Below are 21,403 nucleotides of genomic sequence, written 5' to 3' on the forward strand. Positions count from 1 at the left end.
TGCATTTATAAATGTTATCTGTAGCTTTCTTGTAATGAGGGGGCTTTCTTTGTGCGTATTTGTTTGAATTCCACCTACACAATAATTTTTAAATATATGTTTTAATTCACTATGAAAATTATACACTTCGTTATTACTTTGTCAAGATTAATTCATATGTATGGTATTTGTAATAGTATGGTTTTGATATTATTACAGATATCTAGAACCTTTTTGAACTAAAAACTTTTTAACTTGAAAAAGAACTGTTTTATCCTATTATATGTGATTTATATGTTATGTGTGTTAACATTTAGCAAGAAAATGTAGAACGAAATTGGATTTTAAGTTTTAACGTTGCTACCAGAAATTGAATACGCAACAAACCTTAAATAATTAATATCGTTTGCCTATATATTTTTATTATGTACCAATAATAAGTTTTGACACTTTTTAACTCAAGATTTTTTAGCAGTAAATATAATGTGTGCATACATATAATTACTATTATTATTTAATATGTCCCTTAAGATGAAATATGGAAGGTTGTTGTTAATTTGAAATGACATACAAAAATCGCACGAAATATAAAACCTATTTAATGCAAAACAATTAAACATATTAAAATAAGGATAAACTTTAAGGTTTTGTTATGTACTTAAGTATAATAATAATTTCAAAAGTTACATATTGGTATTATTTGTTTATAGTAAATATATGCTTCAGCCTTTCACGATTATATATATTATTTTTAGATTTTTTTACATGTCTAAACGATATTTTGACTTGCAGTTAAGTCGCCGACCCAGACCTTGCTCCTAGCTCTTGTCTATCTTTGAACGCAAAAACGAGTAAAAAGTATAAAGTGTTTTTTCTTATATAAATCCATTGATATTTATTGTAACATATTCAAAAAAGGATGAACTTTCCAAAATACAAAGAAAATGTTATTACTTTAATATAAATAAATAAATTGCAAGTTTATTTGGTAGAATTTATGTAAAAAATATATATTTTTAAACCACCTTTTCACACTTTTTACTCGCCCTTATCAAAGTCTTTTCAGTCACGCAAAAGCATAACGCGAATATAATTCGTGTTTGTCGACTTAGACGTTTGTGCGTGCGGAGCCGTGGGCCTTATCTTGGGGTCTTTGTCCCAAATATTTAAATAAAATTATATATAAAAATTATGAAAGCATATATATATATATTATTAGTTATATATCTAAGTCAAAATTTAAAAATAGTTATATAGTTCTAAACTTTAATAAAAATGTCACATCTATTCACATATTTTGGGTAAACAGTATAACATATACATCTCTTATTCTTTCCTTTAATTCTTTTATATTTTATCATCCTTACTACATTTTCAACGCATAATATGATGTCTTTTTAATTAAAAATAAAATAAAAATAGTCTTCATATTATTTCGTCAGACCAAAATGGTTGCGAAACTCTATAAATAAATTTCATTTAAATAGAATATGTAAAAAACTTAACATTTAAAATACAAAACACCTATGTTTTTATGATTTTATAATGTACGAACGCAGAACGTTATGGGCCATTGTGATGTACACAAACAATAGCCGGTGTGATTAATTCTCAACCGTAGAACAATTTTTACTTCTAAACTCGGGCGCGCAAGTGTGTTTTTCCTTTACTCCGGACCTTTATTTGTTTATTATCATACAAATTCTATTAAAAAGGATACAATTTCAAAATAATGACTATTAAAACTATATCTTTAGGTATGTCAAATATCTAAGTAAATGTTTACTTTAAGAATCCTTAGTTGTGAATGTTGTGATTAAGTCGGCGTGCTATCGTCGGAATGCCAACTTTTTCGTTTTTCTCTCGTAGCTTCGTCATATGTGGGTGGTGGTGGTAAGTGGTCGCTCTTTGTCTTCGCGGGCTTAGGAGCTGGCGCGAGGCGGTCCTCTTCAGCTTCCTCTGGAATAGAGTCTCTCCGGCGGTCGTACTCGGAGAGTGCGGGTTGGGATATATTGTTGCGTTGGGTTAGCTTGGGCGCGCTGTTTGCTAGCTACGAAAATGTATATGTGTTGTACATATTTCAAAAAAAATCTTATCAAATTATTTTAATACATACATCGCTATATTCATATTAAGCAAACAAAATTAACACAAACCTAAATAAGAGGTTTTGGCTATTGGATTTTTATACGTATTACATAGTCTTATGCGAAAATATCGTGATTTTCTTTTTCAAAAGTTATTTTCTATATCAATGTACACATTTGCAATTTATAAGCAATACGATTTTAAAATAAGTACATCAGCCTTTTTATATATTCTTTAATGTTGTGACAATATTTTAGCGCTATAGCGTGACATTCATTGATGACTTAAAAATGATTAACTTCAAACTTAAAATATTTAATTCACAAGGAATTCAGATTTGCTAATAATGACATGTACAAAATCGCGATCAAAACTAAAACCTTCAAATAATAATGTTTTGATGTAAAAAATCATGCTTCCTAATTGATAGAGAATATTAATTCCTTATTTGTATACTCTTGAGTGTTTTTTGAATATGTTATCATTTTGTAATCAAAGCTATAAATTTTCATAAAGCCATGACAAGATAATTAATTTAAATAAAATAATCACAAATTTGTATTTGAATTTTACGTAGTATTTACTTGCTAAATAATGTTTAGTTTTTAATGTTGTATATTTTAATATATTATATACATTTTTTATAAGCCTCTGTAGTGGATAGAATTAGCTTTTTCTAAAAAATATTTTTTTGCTGTATAATAATAAATACCTCTAATAATAAATCTAACTAGCAAGATGATTTGATTATAAACATTTAGATATTCTAACGTGCAACTAATGCGCTAATATTGTGCAAAATATATAGCCATGATTATATGGAGTATTGTCTTCTCAATAATGGAGCGTTCAGATCTGTAAATAATAATATCCTCGCATTATACTATTAGTAAACCGAGAATCCAGATATCTGCTCTGGAAAATGTATAACGAAGCTTATTTATATACGGGACTTGAAGTATAGTATTGCACTTAAGATGTGCAGCATCTCGTAAACTAACCTCGATACTGGATCTAATAATATAGCCCGACAGCGACATAGCGCTCGAATTTGGAAGGAATTCGATATGTCTTATAGAAATTCGAAATTTGGTAAACCCTAAAAGGCGTCTCCCGCTAGCACCGTCTCTCTTATCTGGATGAAAAAAAAAATGTTCCGAATCGATAGCGATATTAAATATATCTTCTATCAGATTTACCAAGGAAATAATTGTATTTTATAAATTTATACATTTATAAATAAATTAAACGAATAAACGAAGTACCTTATATTGATGCGTGGGTCTATTCTGACTGGATAGTACAGGGTTGGATATATGTCCTCTGCCATGGTGATGGTTGATCTCCAGCGCAGATCTCAAGAGATCCACTTTAGATGCGGAGCCTTGGGGTGTTTTGGGAGATATCTCAATATTGCTACAGCGTCTCTGACTGTTACTGCCGCTACGGCTACGGCATAATTCGTTTATGTCGCCTTGGGAAAGCTGTGGAAAAGTAACAAACGAAACAAAAAATTAAAAGTTGAGGTACTTTTTTGTTACGTATTTAGTTTTGTGATGTACAAAAGTTAATAAAATATTTTATAAAAAAATCATTATATCTATAACTTTAATCTATAAAGTACGTAAAAATAATTTAATTAACAATTGTCTCTATAAAGTAAAAATAAATCTTAAATAAATTTATATCAAAACTTCTCACAATTTAAATTGGAAATATTTTATAATAACTGATAATTAATTTTAATATAAGCTATAATAACATAACACACCCTTGCTCTGGAGCCTCTGGATAAAGAGTGCAATGAACCAAGAGGGTTGAAACGAGTGATTATATGCAGTCTCTCAAGAGATACCATAGTCCCTGCATCTTTGCGTAGAGGTTCTCCATTCAATTTGTCTCCTTCACCACTTTCTGTGAAGATAAATATTTCCTTCAATTTTATATCTTTTAAATAACTTGCTCTTATTCAATTGGGTTACTTGATTTTTATATTTACTTTTCCCGCAAATTAAGTATGAAAATACAGACAACATTACAATTTCATTTAAAGATAGCCTTAACCATTAACAAATGTCAACTATCTAGATCTTATTGGCCAGTTAATATACCAACCATTCATCATGTATTCTACCGCCAAACAGCAATACTTATTATTTTATTATTATTGTATTCCTCCTTGTCTCGTGCTCCTGCTGGTGAGATTCACAAGGAATTCCAAGGGCGCATTGGCGATGTAAGGAATATTTCTTACGCGAAAACACATTGGTGCCAATATACATTGGCGCTGGTGACTTACCGTCAGACAATACATTTGTCAGTACTCATAACTATTTAAAAAAAAAACAACATATGGACATAGTCAACAAATTATATGCTAAAATGAAATGGTCCTAATTTATATTTAAAAACAAATGAATATATTAATTAGCAATTAAACATATTTAAATAACTTTTATCATAATGTTTAATGGATATTTGGTAACACGATCAATCAACACACTTACCAGTATCTGGATCGGAGACATCATGAATACTTTTCATATTGATTTTTCTAAGCCAGAAATAGTGCAGAAGACCGTACAGAACACCGCCAAGAAACGCTATGAGTCCCATGTAACGGAACGCCTCTCTAGTCCCCAAAGAAGCAATCAACAGACCTCCTCCAAAACTGCCGCTTCCTCGACCTAAGATAGTATCTAGTTATATATTACGAATGATTTGTTTAAGGTATAAATTTGTACATGGTATTTGTATATAAAATAAATAGTGTTAATATGACTCCTGAGTCGCACAAACCATACATACTAACCCAAACTAAAATGTGCCATCCCGAGGACACCTATCAATGTGGCTAATAAGCTCTTGGGTGCCAACATCGCGCAGTACGTGGCAGCGGCGACCCACATCAAATGGACAGATAACGACTCCATCGCTTCAAATGGGAAACACCACCAAGAATTTCTAAAAAAAAATTATAGGAAGATATATTTTATTAATGATTTAAAAATACCTATTGTATGCTTTTCAAAGATAATATTGATTATTATATGCTTATAATTATGATAAAGACTTATACAAATATTACAGATACAGTGAAACACAAGTCTTTTAAATATTGTACCTAAAAGAAGCCGATATAAATAATACAGAAAGTGCAATTTCTGCTAAAACAGATTTTATCAAGAATTACAAAATCCTGACATTGGGGAAGATATTGTAGTGCCAAGTGTGTGCGCAAGCTAATGCACTTCCAAACTTCCGAATTTCGAGCTAATAAATTATTGTCAGAAAAACCTAAAACTTTTTATTGACCCGTCCTAAGAGTTGTAACGGATGCTTGTGATATTTTATTATTATAAGCTAACCACTAAGTCAACTAGGCAATTGAAACTTCGAACAATCAAAATCAACAATAGGTTTAGTAACAATGAGGATTATTTACACTCAGTATCAATAAAGGGTTACATACGATAATGCTAAGGTCATAGATACTGAAATATTCCACACTACTATGTAGTAATTTGAATTTACTTAAATACCTTAACAACTTAATTTCTTATGGTCGTAAAAGGATTACTTACATCGAAAAGACAGTACGAACTGGCCTGAGAATCATGTTTAAAATGGCATAAACGATATTTTCTGTTTATCTTTCATAACTTTTATTGCAAATACTAAAATTTAACAGTCACTTCAGCCATTAATAAAATAAAAAAGCTCATAATTTTGTCAGCTGAGATGGCCCAGTGATAAGAACGCATGAATCTTAACCGATGATCGTGGGTTCAAAACCGGGCAAGCACCACTGAATTTTCATGTGCTTAATTTGTGATTATAATTCATCTCGTGCTTTACGGTGAAGGAAAACATCGTGAGAAAACCTGCATTTGTCTAATTTCACTGAAATTCTGCCACATGTGTATTCCACCAACCCGCACTGGAGCAGCGTGGTGGAATAAGCTCCAAACCTTCAACCTCAACAAAGGGAGAGGAGGCCTTTAGCTCAGCAGTGGGACATTCACAGGTTGTTATACATAATTTTATGTTCATATTTCTCTACCGTATTGACAAATTCTATCAGCTTAAAACGATTATAGATGGTGTTAGATATGAAATCGATTCAGATTACACGATTTCCAACACACATTAAATTATGTGTATTATGATTAACAAAAATATTTGTTTTATTTTTGAAGCCGACCAGGTAAATTTACTTATTATTGAGAATTTATGAGTACGTAAGTACTTTTCATATGTTTTTTGTTTCACTTTATTCTATAAATAGAATTCATAGAAACTATATAATAATTTCAGTGAGCGATGTACACGCAGTGGGATTGGACATGACACCCACACTTGATCATTGTGCTCATAAACTTGACAATGCTTTACCGTCGCGTAATATTCCTCAACGCAGTAAATTTTATAATTTAAACGGACGTTATGACGATAAGTGTCAGAATAACAGACAAAACATGAAAAGATTTATAGACAATATTAACATTAAGAGAATATATTTCATTTTATTCATGACATACAATTCCAAAATAATGTTCGGGTGAATTATGAACCAATTTTTTGCGTTAGATAATCACGCTACAGCCCTATGGAGCGTAGCATTTACATTTCTATATAACAGCCATGTATGATGTACGGGTAAATTCACTCATACAATTCCACGAGACACAGCACAGACAAACGAGCTTATTTGTATACCTTGATACGTCTACGCCTTGATTCAACATTTTGAAATGACTCGTAGGAATCATGCAGACAAACATAACATAACACATTACCTTTTAACGCCATCGAACAAATAATCGCATTTCACGCGAGCATTGTAAGTAACATACCAAAGCTAAATAATGTATATTGCAATAATAAATATTGCGAATCTCTTTAATACTTTAATTATCTGACCGAAATGAATTGAACTACCGATTGCTGTGTCTCATATAGAGTATATTGTGCAATCGTGTTAAGAAAAACAAATTAACAATTAAGTTTCTTGCCGGTTTGTCTTAGTAGAAGAGATATTTCGGACTTTTGATAAATAATTGAATACTTATATTTAATGAGATTTCTATAATCGAAAGTAATTAATATGCTGGAGACTGTGACTTGAGCCTTTTTCAACTTTTTAACATACAATAGGTAAAATATCTATATGTCATTTATTATTTGTAATGATATATGTTTAGTTTTGCCGTAATCAGTTTTATAAGTAACTTTAAATTAATTGAGTCATAAATAAATATATAAATGTCAATGATCATAGCCTTTAATTTCGTTGGTTCTATGTCTGACATCAAGTCAAGGAATAAATATTGCATTAATTTGTGCACAAACACTTGTACACTACATTATATACATATATAGCAGGATAGTTGCCCTTGAGAAAGGCCGCCATGGCTGACATCGACCAGGAGAAGAACTTGCATCGAGAGCTTAAGAATAGGTAAGCAAAGATGTAGCTGTAGGTCAATTTCAGGATTTTCTTCATTGCCACGGATTTTTATTTACTTGCGTATATATATACTTTTTGTGTCATTTTAAATGATTTTCAATAAACGTTTTTATAAATGTCGTATTCCTTATTTTGTTTTATTATATTTTAATGTTTGTAAGAAATATAACATAGGTGGCTATTTGGTTCAGCGTATGAACGGCACGTTAGTTAAGTTGTCTTTATTAATATGATCTGTAACATAATGTCCTTGATAACGTGAAACATATCGAGATAGCGCAGTGTCGAGAACGCGTGAATCTTAATTGATGATCGTGGGTTACGCACCACTGAATTTTCAACTCGCATTGGAGCAACGTGGAGGAATAAATTCTACAACGTTCTCCTCAAAAAGGGTGAGGAGGCCTTAGCCCAGCAGTAGGACATTCAAAGGCTGTTTATATCTAGTCTTTGCATTCCTTACAGTTAATTGCGTTTTCCTTACAATATCTCCCACTATAATCATTCAATCACTGTTATTACAATTGAATAATACACATCGTCAACCCTTATCAGATAAGCAGACTATTGTTATGTCATTAATTGTTGAGACGTTCAGAGCAAATTGTGATTCATGTAAATATTCCTAGAGTACGCCCTAGATGATGCTAAAAATAAAACTTGTATTTATATTTGTTATCTGTAACAGTAGATACATATATCGTTCAACATTGTTGTGAAACTTCCCTTCGTCGATTACCATAATATTATAATCGCATCTTCAATTGATAAATGTAAGGTCGACTTCCATACCAGGAGAAACGATATCTTAAATAAAGTCAATTATAATATATATTATTTTAAGAAGGGCAGATTCATAAAAAGGCTACCTGATAGCAAAATTGAAGATAGCGAACGAAAAACAAAGGTATTTTAAAGCCATTTCTTGAATCATCAATTTGGCCGTCATGGGATCTAAGTTGTTTTGTTCCCTGGGACCTGTAATTACTTTGTTAACACATACTTACTCTATAAACGAATAACCAACTAGTCTGGCTGCGTGGGAGAAGAAGGCCACGATGATGACGTTGACGTGGCCGATGCGAGAGGTGATGGCGTCAGCTCCGTACAGGAAGGGAATACTGCTCAAAGTACCCACAGTCACCGTTATACCTGTGTATTGACATAACTTTATTTTTACTAACGTCATGAGCGAGATGCAATACATATTTTTTGATGCGCATGAGTTAAGTATGTATAAAAACAATGTCATGACTTCAATTTCAATTGAAAGCAATGGCTTCAACATTAAGTCGTAATTTTGCACTGAGGAAAGAAGATAGATTATTATAATTTACGATCTATTATTATTATCTCGTTACAGATTTATTTAAGTACCTACAGATTAGCCCGAGTCTTAGTAGTATCAGATTTTAATTTCCAAACAAACACTTACCAACTGGTACGAAAAAAAATAATGTATGTGTCGCAGAATAGCTGAAGTGTTTATTTGATTTGTTGATAATATGTAACTCATACGTTAAGTAGACTCTTACCGAGTAAAAAGTTCGGTGCTCCGAGTTCCTTCAAATATAAAAAGAGATACGACTCAATGAAGCCCCAGAAGTTTCCAAGAGCGAAAAGGAAAAATATGAATACTATGATGTGGGGCATTTTAATTATGTTCACTAAATCGTGTAGCAAATTATCAGCTGGTAACTTCGCTCCGAGAGGCATCACAGCCACGGTGATGGCTGATATCAACAACAAAACGTCATAAGTGTAGAAAGCTGCTGAATAGTCCGTGTAGCCTGTAACAAGGTGCAAACATTTATTAACTGCGTATTGACATTGAAGATAACGATTACAAAATTCTACTTACCAACTTGTTTACTTCTCATATCTATGAGCATGCCAGTTATAGGAGAGAAAATTGCCATTCCAATACTTGAAAATAATCTCTCTCTACCAAAATCACCGCCATATTTTTGAATCATCATCAAGGCAATTGGATCCATAATCGTTACGCCGGCTGATAACATAATAGTTCCCATGAAACGTAGAAAGAAGTAAATGTAAAATGTTTTATCATCGCTCTCTTTGTAATCTGGGGGACAAATATCCGGGCCACCTTTTCTGAAAGTTATAAATGCAGAGTAATAAAACCTTTATTTAAAAAAATATAATAAGCATTGTAATAAAGCCATAGTTACCTAAAGTCGCATTTTTGCACCATACAGTCAGCCGATAAGGTTTCGAGACGCTGTTGCGAAAGTTTGGTCATATTGTGCAGCATCACAAGACCGCCACATCTCAAATCTTCCTTATCAAGCGCTGTAATATTTACTCCTTGAGCAAGGAGAAGTTTCTCGCCAAACCTTGATCTGAAATCTGTTACTGTATCATTGTCGTCCTACAAAAAAAGCAATTCATTTAATTAAATGTTATCAACAGTATTTCAAATATTTATTATTATTTATTTTTTACAAACCCTTTCCATTTCGATTCCAAGTTGTTCTTTTGGTTCCCCTAAATCGTCATGTACTTCAATCAAAAAGAATGCTGCATCATTGTAATCTTCGTCTTCATCAGTAATATTAAGGAAACTAAAATATAACATGACTGTATAGCATTCGTATCTTAAATACTTTTTTAACGTAGATCTTAAAACGAATGTTCTAGAAACTTATTTTAAATCTGAACTATATTGTCAATGCCTACTTTAATAAGCTCAATTAGTAAAAGTAAATCATACATTCATTATGATAAAAACAATTTAAACCATTTTCCATTTTCCAGGCCACAGTTGAACGTACATGTTATCACTATAGCAAATTCGTAGGCTCCGAGGAAGGCTTAGTGTACATTAATAGTGTTTGTAGAATCGTTTTCGACTGTTTACAAGACTATTAAAGTGATTTAAATCTAATGTAAACTGACGTAAGCAATTTAATAATTATTATTATTTTAAACCTGGTGTTGGATAGATTCGGTGGATGAATCTTGTGCGATATATGAAAATTGAGATCGTCTTTATCATCAGCTGGATCACTCGAAGGTCTCTCAGTAGGTCTTGATAACATGCAGTGGTCAACACATCTGTCAAGAACGAAGTCCACTTGTTCATCCTCATCAGGGCATTCCCTGCTAGGACATGGACTCCACCAAATCTAAACAAATAAACAAATTGATACATAAACTCATTCCAACAACAATAATATAAACTACACCGCAGTTCAATTTAATCAATATCAAAGTATATTATTAACCAAGCATAAAGTTAATTGTAAAGATAATCAATTTCTTAGTCATTTACATTAAACCTAAAAAACTCTTAAACGTAAAGCCGGGTTGTAAAACTGTAAATCGAATCAAGCCTTGACTTCATAAGCATTAATATGCATAAATTTAGCTTTATTCTCTTAACAAAGTCAAAGAGCGCTGTGACAAAACTGCTTAATCCATTAAGACCGGATGAGATCCATTTGCTCAAATTCTGAGGACAAGAGTTAAGTTCGTAACTACTTACGAAGACACATTTCCTCTTTGCTGCTTAAATTATTTTTTAATCTGAAATACCTCAACGCTCCTTTTAATGGGATGTCGCATAACGTAAGCTGATGGCATCACTCCTGGGGTCTCTTGATGTGGAATCAAAAGCAGCGAATGGTGGAAAGCAGCGTTCAGTATGAGGGCCGTAATCACTACTGGTTTGTACTCTCCGAAACGATCGACTAGAAAACCTAAAACAAATACAAATAATAATACAAACCTTTACTTACAATATTTCTGCCGTATATTAATCTTACCGGTTATAGGTGGACTTAAAAATGTCGTGAATGGTAATGCTAAATACACAAAAGAAATTTCTGGCACAGTTAGTCCTATACTTTGCATGTGTATTGTCAAATAAGGCAAGAGAGACGCCGTTGCCCCGTACATCACAAACAAAGTCACTTTCAACATAACGAGATTCGGATTGATCCGCAACCAAACAATCATTCTCCGATAGCATCCCGCTGGTTCTTCACTGTCCTCGTCCATGTTTGACTCCTCTTCTGCGTACTTCTTTGGTATATCATCTAAAGATTTCGACATATCTCGTTCGCGAGTTTTCACATTTTCATTACAAAGTTTAAGTGCTTGTACGCGAGCTATATCTTATCGACTGGCGCTTGGATCGGCTGAGGTTGTCGGTGATGTGACGATTATTTATTTAGGGATTACACGTCGTGACTCGGTGGCAGCGGGAAGCCAGGAGGGTCCCGTGCTCCCGAACGACTGCGAAGCGGACAGGCCGCAGCGGACGTCGCGATACGCCAATTTACAAATAATAGCAAATTATCCTCGTTTAAGAAGTGTCACGGCGATTGGTGGGGATGTTGGTTAAATCGACTGGTGATCCGAAGACCTTGCGGGTAATAGCCGAGGTCGGGGCGCTCCCGCTTGAATCTTAGTTCCCGAGATGAAGCCGCTCATCGCGAAATAGCGCGCGACTTCCTTGCCGCATTTGAATGTGAGTTATGAAATTATGTACTATATTTTTGTATTTAATTATAATTAACAATAGATATTATATAAATAATAAATAACTTAGCAAATATACAGTATTTAATTTATAGAAATCAAATTAAACACAATTTTTTTTTAACTTTATAATTTTATTCAAACTAATAATAAATCAATATAATATTATACATATCGTATCCTAATTATCTCAACAATTAAATAGTTAAATCTATAAATAGCTAAACAATGTAATTTACCATCATAATTAGTTTTCAATTAAGTTGATAATTAAAAAAAACGAATAATGAAATTAAGTTGATAATTAAAAAAGAAAAAGGAGAATGAATTAAGTTATATTATTATTAACAGTCTAGCCTTTTTTTAATTTTAGGATATCCTAGAATCGAAAATTTAAAGAACAAATTTAAAAACCACTGCAAATATCTTTAGACTTATGAATTAAAGTAATAATTTAATAATAATAAACAAAATATTATTATATTTTGCTAAATGACGACGCCATCTATATTATATATTCTAAATTGAACTAAGAAAATATTCTTTGACGCCATCTATTGGCGAATAGAACAAAAACGAGTTATCTTTTTAGTGTCACAGATACAAAATATTTAAGTATTAGTTACATTACTATTTTTATCATTTGGTATGGTACATAAAGTTGTTGATTTCTGATAGTAAAATAAATAGCAATAAAAATGTGTTTTAAAAGTGTCGTACTTAAAAATGCAACGCATTAACTTGTATAAATGAAATTTGTTTTGTTTTTAGTCCAATGTCAAAAAATGACTAATAAGTATATTCAAGAATAAATAAACGCCACCACATTTAATATTAATTTGATTTGACATTAAAACTATTATTTAGCCAAGCGCGCTTCAGTAAAATATTATATCAATTATATTAACCATTATTTTAAAGTAAGTATCATAATGAATAAGGTAATGCAATTCCAATATTCCTTAATTTAAAAATATTCAATAATAATTCTGTATTTTTTATAATTTAGTTTCCACTTTTAATAATGTTTTACTATATTTAATGCGACTATAGAGACATCTATGACTTATCGACACTGTCAGAAATGTAGGTCTTAAATGTCTATAGTCTACTGCAAATTGTCAACCATAATGCATTGCGCATAAATGGCCGCCATGTTGCTGCCGTCTGAAAGATGTTCACATCTGTGTGTGTTTACTAATGAATTTTAAGAACTATAATAGCTAAATTACTGTGTTTGTGAAATTGTGAGTGTATAATGGTTTTATTTTAAATATGTTTTTGTGATTTTAAAGTCTGTCAAATGTCTCTGAGGCCAATAAACAGTGAAATTTTCTTTAGGTAGTCATTCGAGTCGGACGGCATAATGGCTGACAATCTGATTCAAAAGTCACATAAAACTAGTGAAAAAAACAAGTATAACAACGTTGTTCATCGTACTACGAGTGAATCTCTGCGACTGAACGAGTCAGAGAAAGGAGTGACTCACCCGACGAGTCTTCAATCCGCCCATAACCCAAGGAAAATATCTTCCTTTCAGATAACCAGTGTGACTGTTGGCTCTCGGGTGAGCACTGATGCAGGCGAAGACTCCGCTGATGATCTAGATGAATCTCACACCGACGACATCTCAAGGGTGACTGACATAGAGAATGAAACTCCAAGCTATTCAGAAGATACCTTTTCAAAAGACGACGTTTTTTACAACGCATCCAGTGCATCACTAGGTTGTGCTCCTGTTATCCCGACCAGTTCGCAGTACGGTCTTGCGATCGTAGGTCAGGAACCTAATACTAATCAAATTGGAGGTGCAGTGCCAAATAGTAATAACACAGAAGTTAATGACATGCACGTCAGTGTCACGAATGCTGGAACAGGCAGCATTATCAACCTTATAGGAAATTCTAAACCTCAAGAAGGCATGAAGGAAATACAAGAACATGTTAGAAACGAAAGGTTTAAAGTTGTGAAAATAGAAAGCACTGAACCCTTCCGCCGTGGAAGATGGATGTGCATGGACTATCTTGATCACACCACAACTCAGCAAAATGCTCCAATCACACTTAACAACAATTTAGAGGTGACTGATTCTAATACATTGCAGGCTCCTGATAGTGGTGTTGTAATAAATGACAGCCAACATGATGATATGTGCAATGATCTGACAAGTAAAGGGCCTAAAGATCAAGTGAATGCAGTGCAGCAAATGGATCAAGGTGTTCAGAAACAATTTCCTATGGCTTCCCCTGGTCAATCTTTAACCCAACCAATTAATATAGTGCAACAACAAATGCCTGTCAATCAATCTGTCTCTGTGCAATCACCACCTCTAGAGATGCCTCAACAAATGCCAAACCAAACTATGCAAACCAACCAACAAGTTGGACAGCAACATCCACAGAGTATGACACATATCACTATGCAAAATACAGCGCAGAATCATCCTCAACCTCCTCAGCAACAACAGGTTCAACAAATTCCTCAAAGCTTTCCACAGCACCAGTTACAACAAGTCATTGCACAGTCACAGGGTATTGCGATGCAGCAAATACCCATGCATCAACAAATGCCGCAGCAGATGCAGCAAATACCTAATCAACAAATGCAACAGATCAGTCAACATTTGCCTCAAGCTCAGCTTACTAATATGCAAATACAACAGCAAATGCCACAAATGCAAGGCATCCCTAATCAAGGACAGTTAACCCAAGTGCCTGGCCAGCAACCACAAATGCAGCAAATTCAAATGCAACCTATGCAAGGCCAACCAAACCCGCAACAAATCCATCAGATGCAACAAGCACAAATACCCAACATTGGACAAGGTCACCATTTACAAGGTCAACAAACTATGGGAACACAGCAAGCCCAACTTCAGCATTTGTCTAGTCAGGCCCAAATACAAGCATTGCAGAACCAGCAGTTGCCAAATCACATACAACAAATGCAAATACCTGCCCAATTAACTGCAACTAATCAACAGATATCTCAAATGCAAACACAAATGCACCAATTACCATCACAGCCTCAACAATCAGTGGTACCAGGGATACATCCTCAAATGCAACAGCAAGGCATGGGTGTAACTCAAACTCAATACAACCAAGCGGTGAATCAGCAAGCCAATGCTCAATCAATGATCAATGCGACCATGCCATCATCACAGCAGCCAATGGTTCAACCCCAACACAATGTGCCCCAATATCATACACAACAATCTCAAATGTCACAGCAGGGACAGACCTTGCCTCAAGAGGTGCTGACTAGTATTGTAACTTCACAACAAGGTGCAACGCTCCCGACCAATTTACAACCAATGGTCACTCAGCCGCAAGGTTCTACATTGCCTGCGAATCTTCAAAGCCTCGCAGGCCAACAGCAAGCCCCAGTGCACACTATGCCACCACAGCAAGGAAATGTACCTCAAGGCAACATACAAATTATGACAGCTCCACCTCAAAGTATGCAAATGTTAGATGGTAATCAACCCAACATGCAAATACCTCCCTCGGATACCATATATATACAACCTCCCAATGTTGGTCAGCAGATGCCTACACATATGACCCAGCCACAGACTATGTTACAACAGCAAGTGAGTGGACAGGGGCAAATGGGTGGTGTGCAATATGTTCCTAATCAGCCTGTATCTCAAGTCTCAATGGCACACCAGAACATTCCGATGTCTATGCAACAGACTATGCCAGTTGGAATGGGAGGAGTTCATGCAAATGTGGTGCAATCGCAAACCAGTATGCCTATGGGCTATGGCGGTGTGGTGCCTGTGATGTCTCAGAGTAGCGTTGCGCCCGTTGAGGCTACAGTGTCAGGAACTAATTCACCAGTTGTTTCAATGCCAGTCAATTCCACTGCATATGTTTCAAATGCGGTGCAGCCTGGACATGATAGTCAGGGTTTCGGTAGCCCAGTCAGTGCGGTGGTGTCTCATGCTATCAGTGGAGCAGTGATGAGCAATGTGAATGTGAATGCATGTGATAGTGGTGCTCTGGATGTAGCCCAAGATGGACTGCAAGCTGGAGACACTGGAGATGGCAAGGAAGAACCACAACCCGCACCACCTCCAGAAGATGAAAGGTGAGTTAACTTTTAGCATAACACATTCTCTATCTTATAAGTTCCTGATAAAATAAAAGCAATTACTACATGAGCTGTTCATCTGTTGATAAGATATTCATAAAAATGATAATAATTTTTATGCACTGATTACAAACTTTGTCTAAAATTATAAATAATGCATGGTGCCTCATTCCAATTTTATGATCAATGTAATACATTTTATTTCGAATATTACACTAATAATTTAATTCTTCAAATTTTAAAATTATTTTCCATAATAGGTAATTGATAATTAAGATAGTTTTAAACTTATACTGAAAATTACTTTAGAAATATTTTTGATTATAATTATCTAATCTCAACTTTATTAATTAATGCTTCCATTCCTTTCATTACATTTATGAGATTATTTTTATCTACTTTCCTTAATTATTTTATGGAATTGGACTTTCTATGAAAATATGCTTAACAAACAATTAGTTATTAAAGTTTTACTTCCAGACTGATACTGATATTAAAATTTACTTGTTCATCTATTTAAAACTATTTTTAAAAACTTAAATAAATAATAATAAATTTATTTTATTCATTTTTGCTTTATACTTTTGATGAATAAATTTTATGTAAAGTATGTCAAATTTGAATGAGATTATGATGTATAAAATTTAACAACTTCAGATGCAATTTATTAAATTTATTCTGACTACATATAGTCCAAAAAAGAATAATATAAGAAGTTAATGTGTGTTTAATGCATATATTATTATTTCAATATAATTACTTTTTAAATTAACCCATTTTCTGGTTTCAGCTACCTTTCGATCATTGTAAATTGTGATTTCATTTCCTCATAGTATTTTAAATGTGAAATAAAATAGGAAGTTTATGTATATTTCAAGTTCTCAATATAATTAAAGATACATTTAATGTTTATTTATTTTTTCTCTTAAGATTTACATATATAGTTCTATTTATATAGACTTTATAGTCGAACTCATTATATAATCTATGATATGTTTTAACTTAAGTTTCCAACTGCATTGCAATTACCGACTTGGTCACCAAGTAACCACCTATATATAACTGTTTGCGAAAATAACTCATCCGTAGACAATGGCGGTTGTTTTCTTTGCTTTTGGCCGCGGCTCGTACTGCCGAGCGGAATCCGACGTCCCTTTGATGCTGTTTATTTGCGCTTCGTCCTGCGACATAAATAGGTAGTTGACACGTACGGTGCATGGTGCCCGCCGGTATGTTGCCGGTGACTCACTAGCAACGTATCCGACTTATAAGCCAGCTAAAAAAGTGACTGGGCGTTCTTTTCGTACCGCTGTTAAGTAGATCGTGCATCTTTCTAAACACTATTAATTATAATCGGCAACAATCAAGCTCATCTACAAGTTATCGCCATTGTCCAGTAGTAGAAAAAAAAACTTAAGGTATTCACATCAATGGCGATGAATGTATTAATATTCTAATAGGTTCTTTAAATATTCCCAAGACGATATCACAATGCAACAGGAGTCTCATCCGGCGCCAGCGCAACGTCACTGGCGTCGTTGGTAATCGAGTCAAGATCGGAAGGCCGTGAAACATGAGATTGTCGTTCGCTTATGATCGACTAATATCCATCACAATACACTCGTAATTATATAAATGGTTGATTAGATGAACACTATAACCCACAAAGGCAAAATACTTTCAAATCATAATTGAAAAGACAATTGAGACAATTTTTACTTATAATACGTAGGTATTGGTATAGGTTTCTACCAAAAAGAATATTTTATTTAATAATAGGATAACTCCAAACTTATAAAATATTGTAAACACTTTTGAATTTATCATAACTTGGTAGTTTATTAATTTTAACTTATGTAAGATGTTCAAAAATTAATTAATTTGATCTCAGCTCTACATTCTCGAGTTTTTCCAATAGCCTATTGTTAAACATGTTTTTGAACTCTCGTTCATGGAATCATTATCACTTTACTCGTGCAATAAAGTGATTAACAATTTCATGTCCTTTTTAGTGGAAACATTGAATTACTGATGTTATGGTTCAGTCGCGAAACGTTTGTGAGTACTAGATATGTCTAAGTATTCAATCTTGTTGACACGTATGAATTAATATGCTTGCAATATTATGTATAAAGATACAATATTCCCTAAGAAAATTACCAATTTTTTAACGTGATAGAAAGTACATTGTTGAATCATAATATTAGTGCGTTTTTTTAATCCTTTTAGTCCATTCCCTGATATTATTAAATAATTAAAAAGTTACTACAAGGAAATTGCTTTTAATTACTGACCAATTTGCTTCGGCTTATCAACTTCGATAACAAAAAAAAACCAATGTTTTACAAACATACACAATTCGATATAGATAAAATATATTATATGCAACTCTGATCTCGGATGAAAATAATTCGAAAGATTCACCTGCACGTAGTTTCTAGAAGTCGATGCAATCTATTGGCGTGCTAATATTGGTGAAAGTAGATGCACAAAATGCCGCTCCATTCTCAGTATTGTCAAATAAAGCGCTCGCTTCCACGATATACAGAAGAAATTGTTTATTTGATATTTGACAGTATATTTCGCTTAATGTTAATTTCGCAACCTCTATCATTTCTTCTCGTTGTAGAATTTTACATAAATTTCCTTAATGTAGATTCCATCGAATGTATTTATTGATAGATATTGTACTATACAAAGTCAAGTAGGCAGATTTCATCGCTAGTTCAGTTTTTCCTGAATAATTCGTTTGTAATTTTGTATAGACAATAGTCAAAACGTCGAAAGGGCCGATCGTTAGGTATGTTATGATTAAAACAAGTCATTTGAACGGCATTGGAATTGCAATTATCAACCAGAATATAACATTAAATCATTATTTTTATTTTATTTTCTAGTTAAAGTATTTCCATTGTTAACAGCATATAGTGGTATGTTTTTTTTTATATCATTGCAATATTTTATTAACACGGTCTATCCGCTTAAATTCATATTCGTATACTTACGTATGTACAATTTATATATATGCATTATTCACAAATGTTCGATAAAATTCATAGCATAATTAATAATAATAATTAATATAAATATAAATAATAATTGGAATGCATATTATATTTTATATTATATATACATTATATTTGGCTCAAATTAGTACTTTCCGTTGAATTAAAAAATATGCAGACTGAATGACTATTATAATTCATATTATTAAGTAAAATATAGATTATCTTATTATCTAGTACTTTTATGGAATGGAATTAATGACGATCCAATTATAAGTTTGCGTGTCATTTTTTAAACGTCACCGTTCATTAAATAAAGCGGTGAAATATTGAATTGTTTTCTTGTTCATTATTCAATTTATAGATTCATATTTTCATTCATTTTATAAATGGTTTAGTGGATAATACACATAGATCTAAAATTAAGGTCGCTAACAAAGTTTGTTGTGTGTTAAATTTAAGTTCATGTCGTATTTGGTTTGGTAGATATTAATCATCAAGAACTGGTATTTTTCCGATGGAATTATATCGTATATGTATCCTGGCGGCTAAAATAACTTACAGAAAAGTTATGTTACGTCTAAATATCCAGAAGTATTTGTAATAATAATTAAAATACTTCAAGCTATTCTATAGTAATCTTATAACTAGTATAAACTTAGAATAGCAATAATTAAAACATACGAAAGCACGTAAATGTAGTACTAAAACGCGATCTGAGACCGTTAATCTTTTCAGGATTAGAGTACGTTGATGGCTATATCGAAAACTACTAGGAATATTGATAAAGGAGGATGATCAAAGGAGTCTCGTTGCCGATTTTGTTGAAAATTAAAATTGCACTATTTTTGTTTAATGAACGCAAATCTGACACACTCATAAAAGGTCATAAGTTTACTTCCGATATAGAGCCAAAGATACTAGATTATGTGGTGTAGATGTGTGGTGATACTAGAGTGTGTCTAGCGCGGTGATCGATTATATCTAAGGTTGTTTCATGGTGAAGCGAGATATATAGGTACGACTCGAGTAAATTATGAAAAAGCAATATAAACTGATTCTAGACCAAAATATCGTGCCTTCCCGACTAAAAATAATCGAAAATGCGTTCATTTCCGAATAAATTAATAATTCATATCATAATTCTAAATTGAAGAAGAATTTTAGAAGTTACTGAAAATAGATAAAGATTCTATCTCCGAGTCCAGGTTCTTGACCGATAAAACTTTTGTGGGGAAAAGCTTGATACTTGATAGTTCGAGTTCAATGCTTTTCATCACATAGACGTGTGAAAGGTTTTTCATAATAGCTGAAACGATGACCACGATATAGGCACAATCGTTAAATTGATTGGCCGTGTGCTAAGATTGGTGAAAAAAACATAATATTACAGATTATAGATTGATTTTTTTTATAAAATTTCACCTAAAGTTTGTGCTTCTTTATCTATAATAATAATATGCAAAAGTAAGTCTGTCTGTCACGCTTTCAATTCTTAACTACTAAACCCATTTTAATTTATAGTTCAATATAAATTAGGATGTATAAAACTTTTAGTCGCCAGTGTAGGAGGAGGATTGTTGGAGTACAATTTTGAGAGAATTCCACTACGATATAGTGGAATTCTCTCAAAGTTGTTCTCCTTAACAGGAAGTTCTCGACTCGACTTTTGGAAATTGACGGGCCGGTACTATGCTTGTTTTTACTCGTAATAATTTTGTTCTTTCATTTTATTCATGTATAAATAACGTTTGTTTTCAAACAAACAGACGGTTGGCGAAGCGTGACACTGACAAGTTGTACAAGGACAGATGGGAATTGAAAAACTCGTTGATTGAAGTCGAACACTCATACTTTTTTCATGATTAAAAGCACTGATATTTTTATTTATGCTAAACATTTTTGCTAAACGATATCTAAAATGTATGTTTATTTAAACACAAGAAATCTTTTAAAAAAAAAAAAGTTTTTTTTCAATATTATGTTTGAGGCTAACAAAAGTAATAAAAATTGCATTTTGTACGGGATATTTTCATATAATAAATAATATATGAAGAAATAATGTTTATATCGCATTCCCATTTGTTTCTTTTACGGCAATGATTTCAAAAGATTCCAAATATTTGACAAACTCAAATATTTGAAATTGATGTCGAGTCCTAATCTCCCACTACGATGCTCAGGGAATGTAAAATAACTATTCGAAAACGTTTATAAAGTATATTTTAATTTGTTAGCAAACTTAAACAATTAATTT

At 32.8% G+C, this 21,403-nt stretch overlaps 2 protein-coding genes across 8 annotated transcripts in view; one reads left to right on the top strand and one right to left on the bottom strand.

Moving 5' to 3' along the window:
* Nucleotides 1-555: 555 nt before the first annotated feature.
* LOC126768785 (uncharacterized) lies at nucleotides 556-11,840 on the bottom strand. Of its 2 annotated transcripts, none has more exons than XM_050487114.1 (13): nucleotides 11,326-11,840; nucleotides 11,096-11,259; nucleotides 10,490-10,686; nucleotides 10,008-10,122; nucleotides 9,730-9,929; nucleotides 9,399-9,652; nucleotides 9,073-9,327; nucleotides 8,545-8,689; nucleotides 4,880-5,031; nucleotides 4,575-4,754; nucleotides 3,839-3,981; nucleotides 3,333-3,551; nucleotides 556-2,025 (listed from the first exon to the last, which is right to left on the bottom strand). In XM_050487114.1, the coding sequence occupies exons 1-13, from the start codon at nucleotides 11,612-11,614 to the stop codon at nucleotides 2,005-2,007; spliced, it is 2,334 nt and encodes a 777-aa protein (XP_050343071.1). In that variant the 5' UTR covers nucleotides 11,615-11,840; the 3' UTR covers nucleotides 556-2,004. The 2 variants fall into 2 exon arrangements, with proteins under 2 accessions (XP_050343071.1, XP_050343059.1); XM_050487102.1 differs by having other exon boundaries at nucleotides 556-2,029; nucleotides 11,326-11,835.
* Nucleotides 11,841-11,963: 123 nt separating this feature from the next.
* The window catches only part of LOC126768694 (protein bunched, class 2/F/G isoform-like), a 135,902-nt gene continuing 126,462 nt past the window's right edge, over nucleotides 11,964-21,403 (top strand). For 3 of the 6 annotated variants that reach the window (XM_050486962.1, XM_050486978.1, XM_050486986.1), the window contains exon 1: nucleotides 13,198-16,138. In XM_050486962.1, coding sequence (XP_050342919.1) covers nucleotides 13,410-16,138 — 2,729 coding nt within the window. In that variant the 5' untranslated portion in view covers nucleotides 13,198-13,409. Of the gene's footprint in view, nucleotides 12,033-13,173; nucleotides 16,139-21,403 lie in introns of those variants that run through there. The other 3 variants (XM_050487002.1, XM_050486995.1, XM_050486970.1) reach the window with 3 other exon arrangements.

This window comes from Nymphalis io, chromosome 1 (genome assembly GCF_905147045.1).
Source record: "Nymphalis io chromosome 1, ilAglIoxx1.1, whole genome shotgun sequence".
NCBI lineage: Eukaryota > Metazoa > Arthropoda > Insecta > Lepidoptera > Nymphalidae > Nymphalis > Nymphalis io.

Bases quoted from the DNA above. Each gene is read 5' to 3' on its own strand.
- LOC126768785 (XM_050487102.1), bottom strand. From the start codon at position 11,614: ATGTCGAAATCTTTAGATGATATACCAAAGAAGTACGCAGAAGAGGAG. The intron at 11,260-11,325 runs GTAAGATTAATA...TATTTGTTTTAG, and splicing joins TTTAAGTCCACCTATAACCG to GTTTTCTAGTCGATCGTTTC. The intron at 9,328-9,398 runs GTAAGTAGAATT...ACCTTGTTACAG, and splicing joins TATGAGAAGTAAACAAGTTG to GCTACACGGACTATTCAGCA.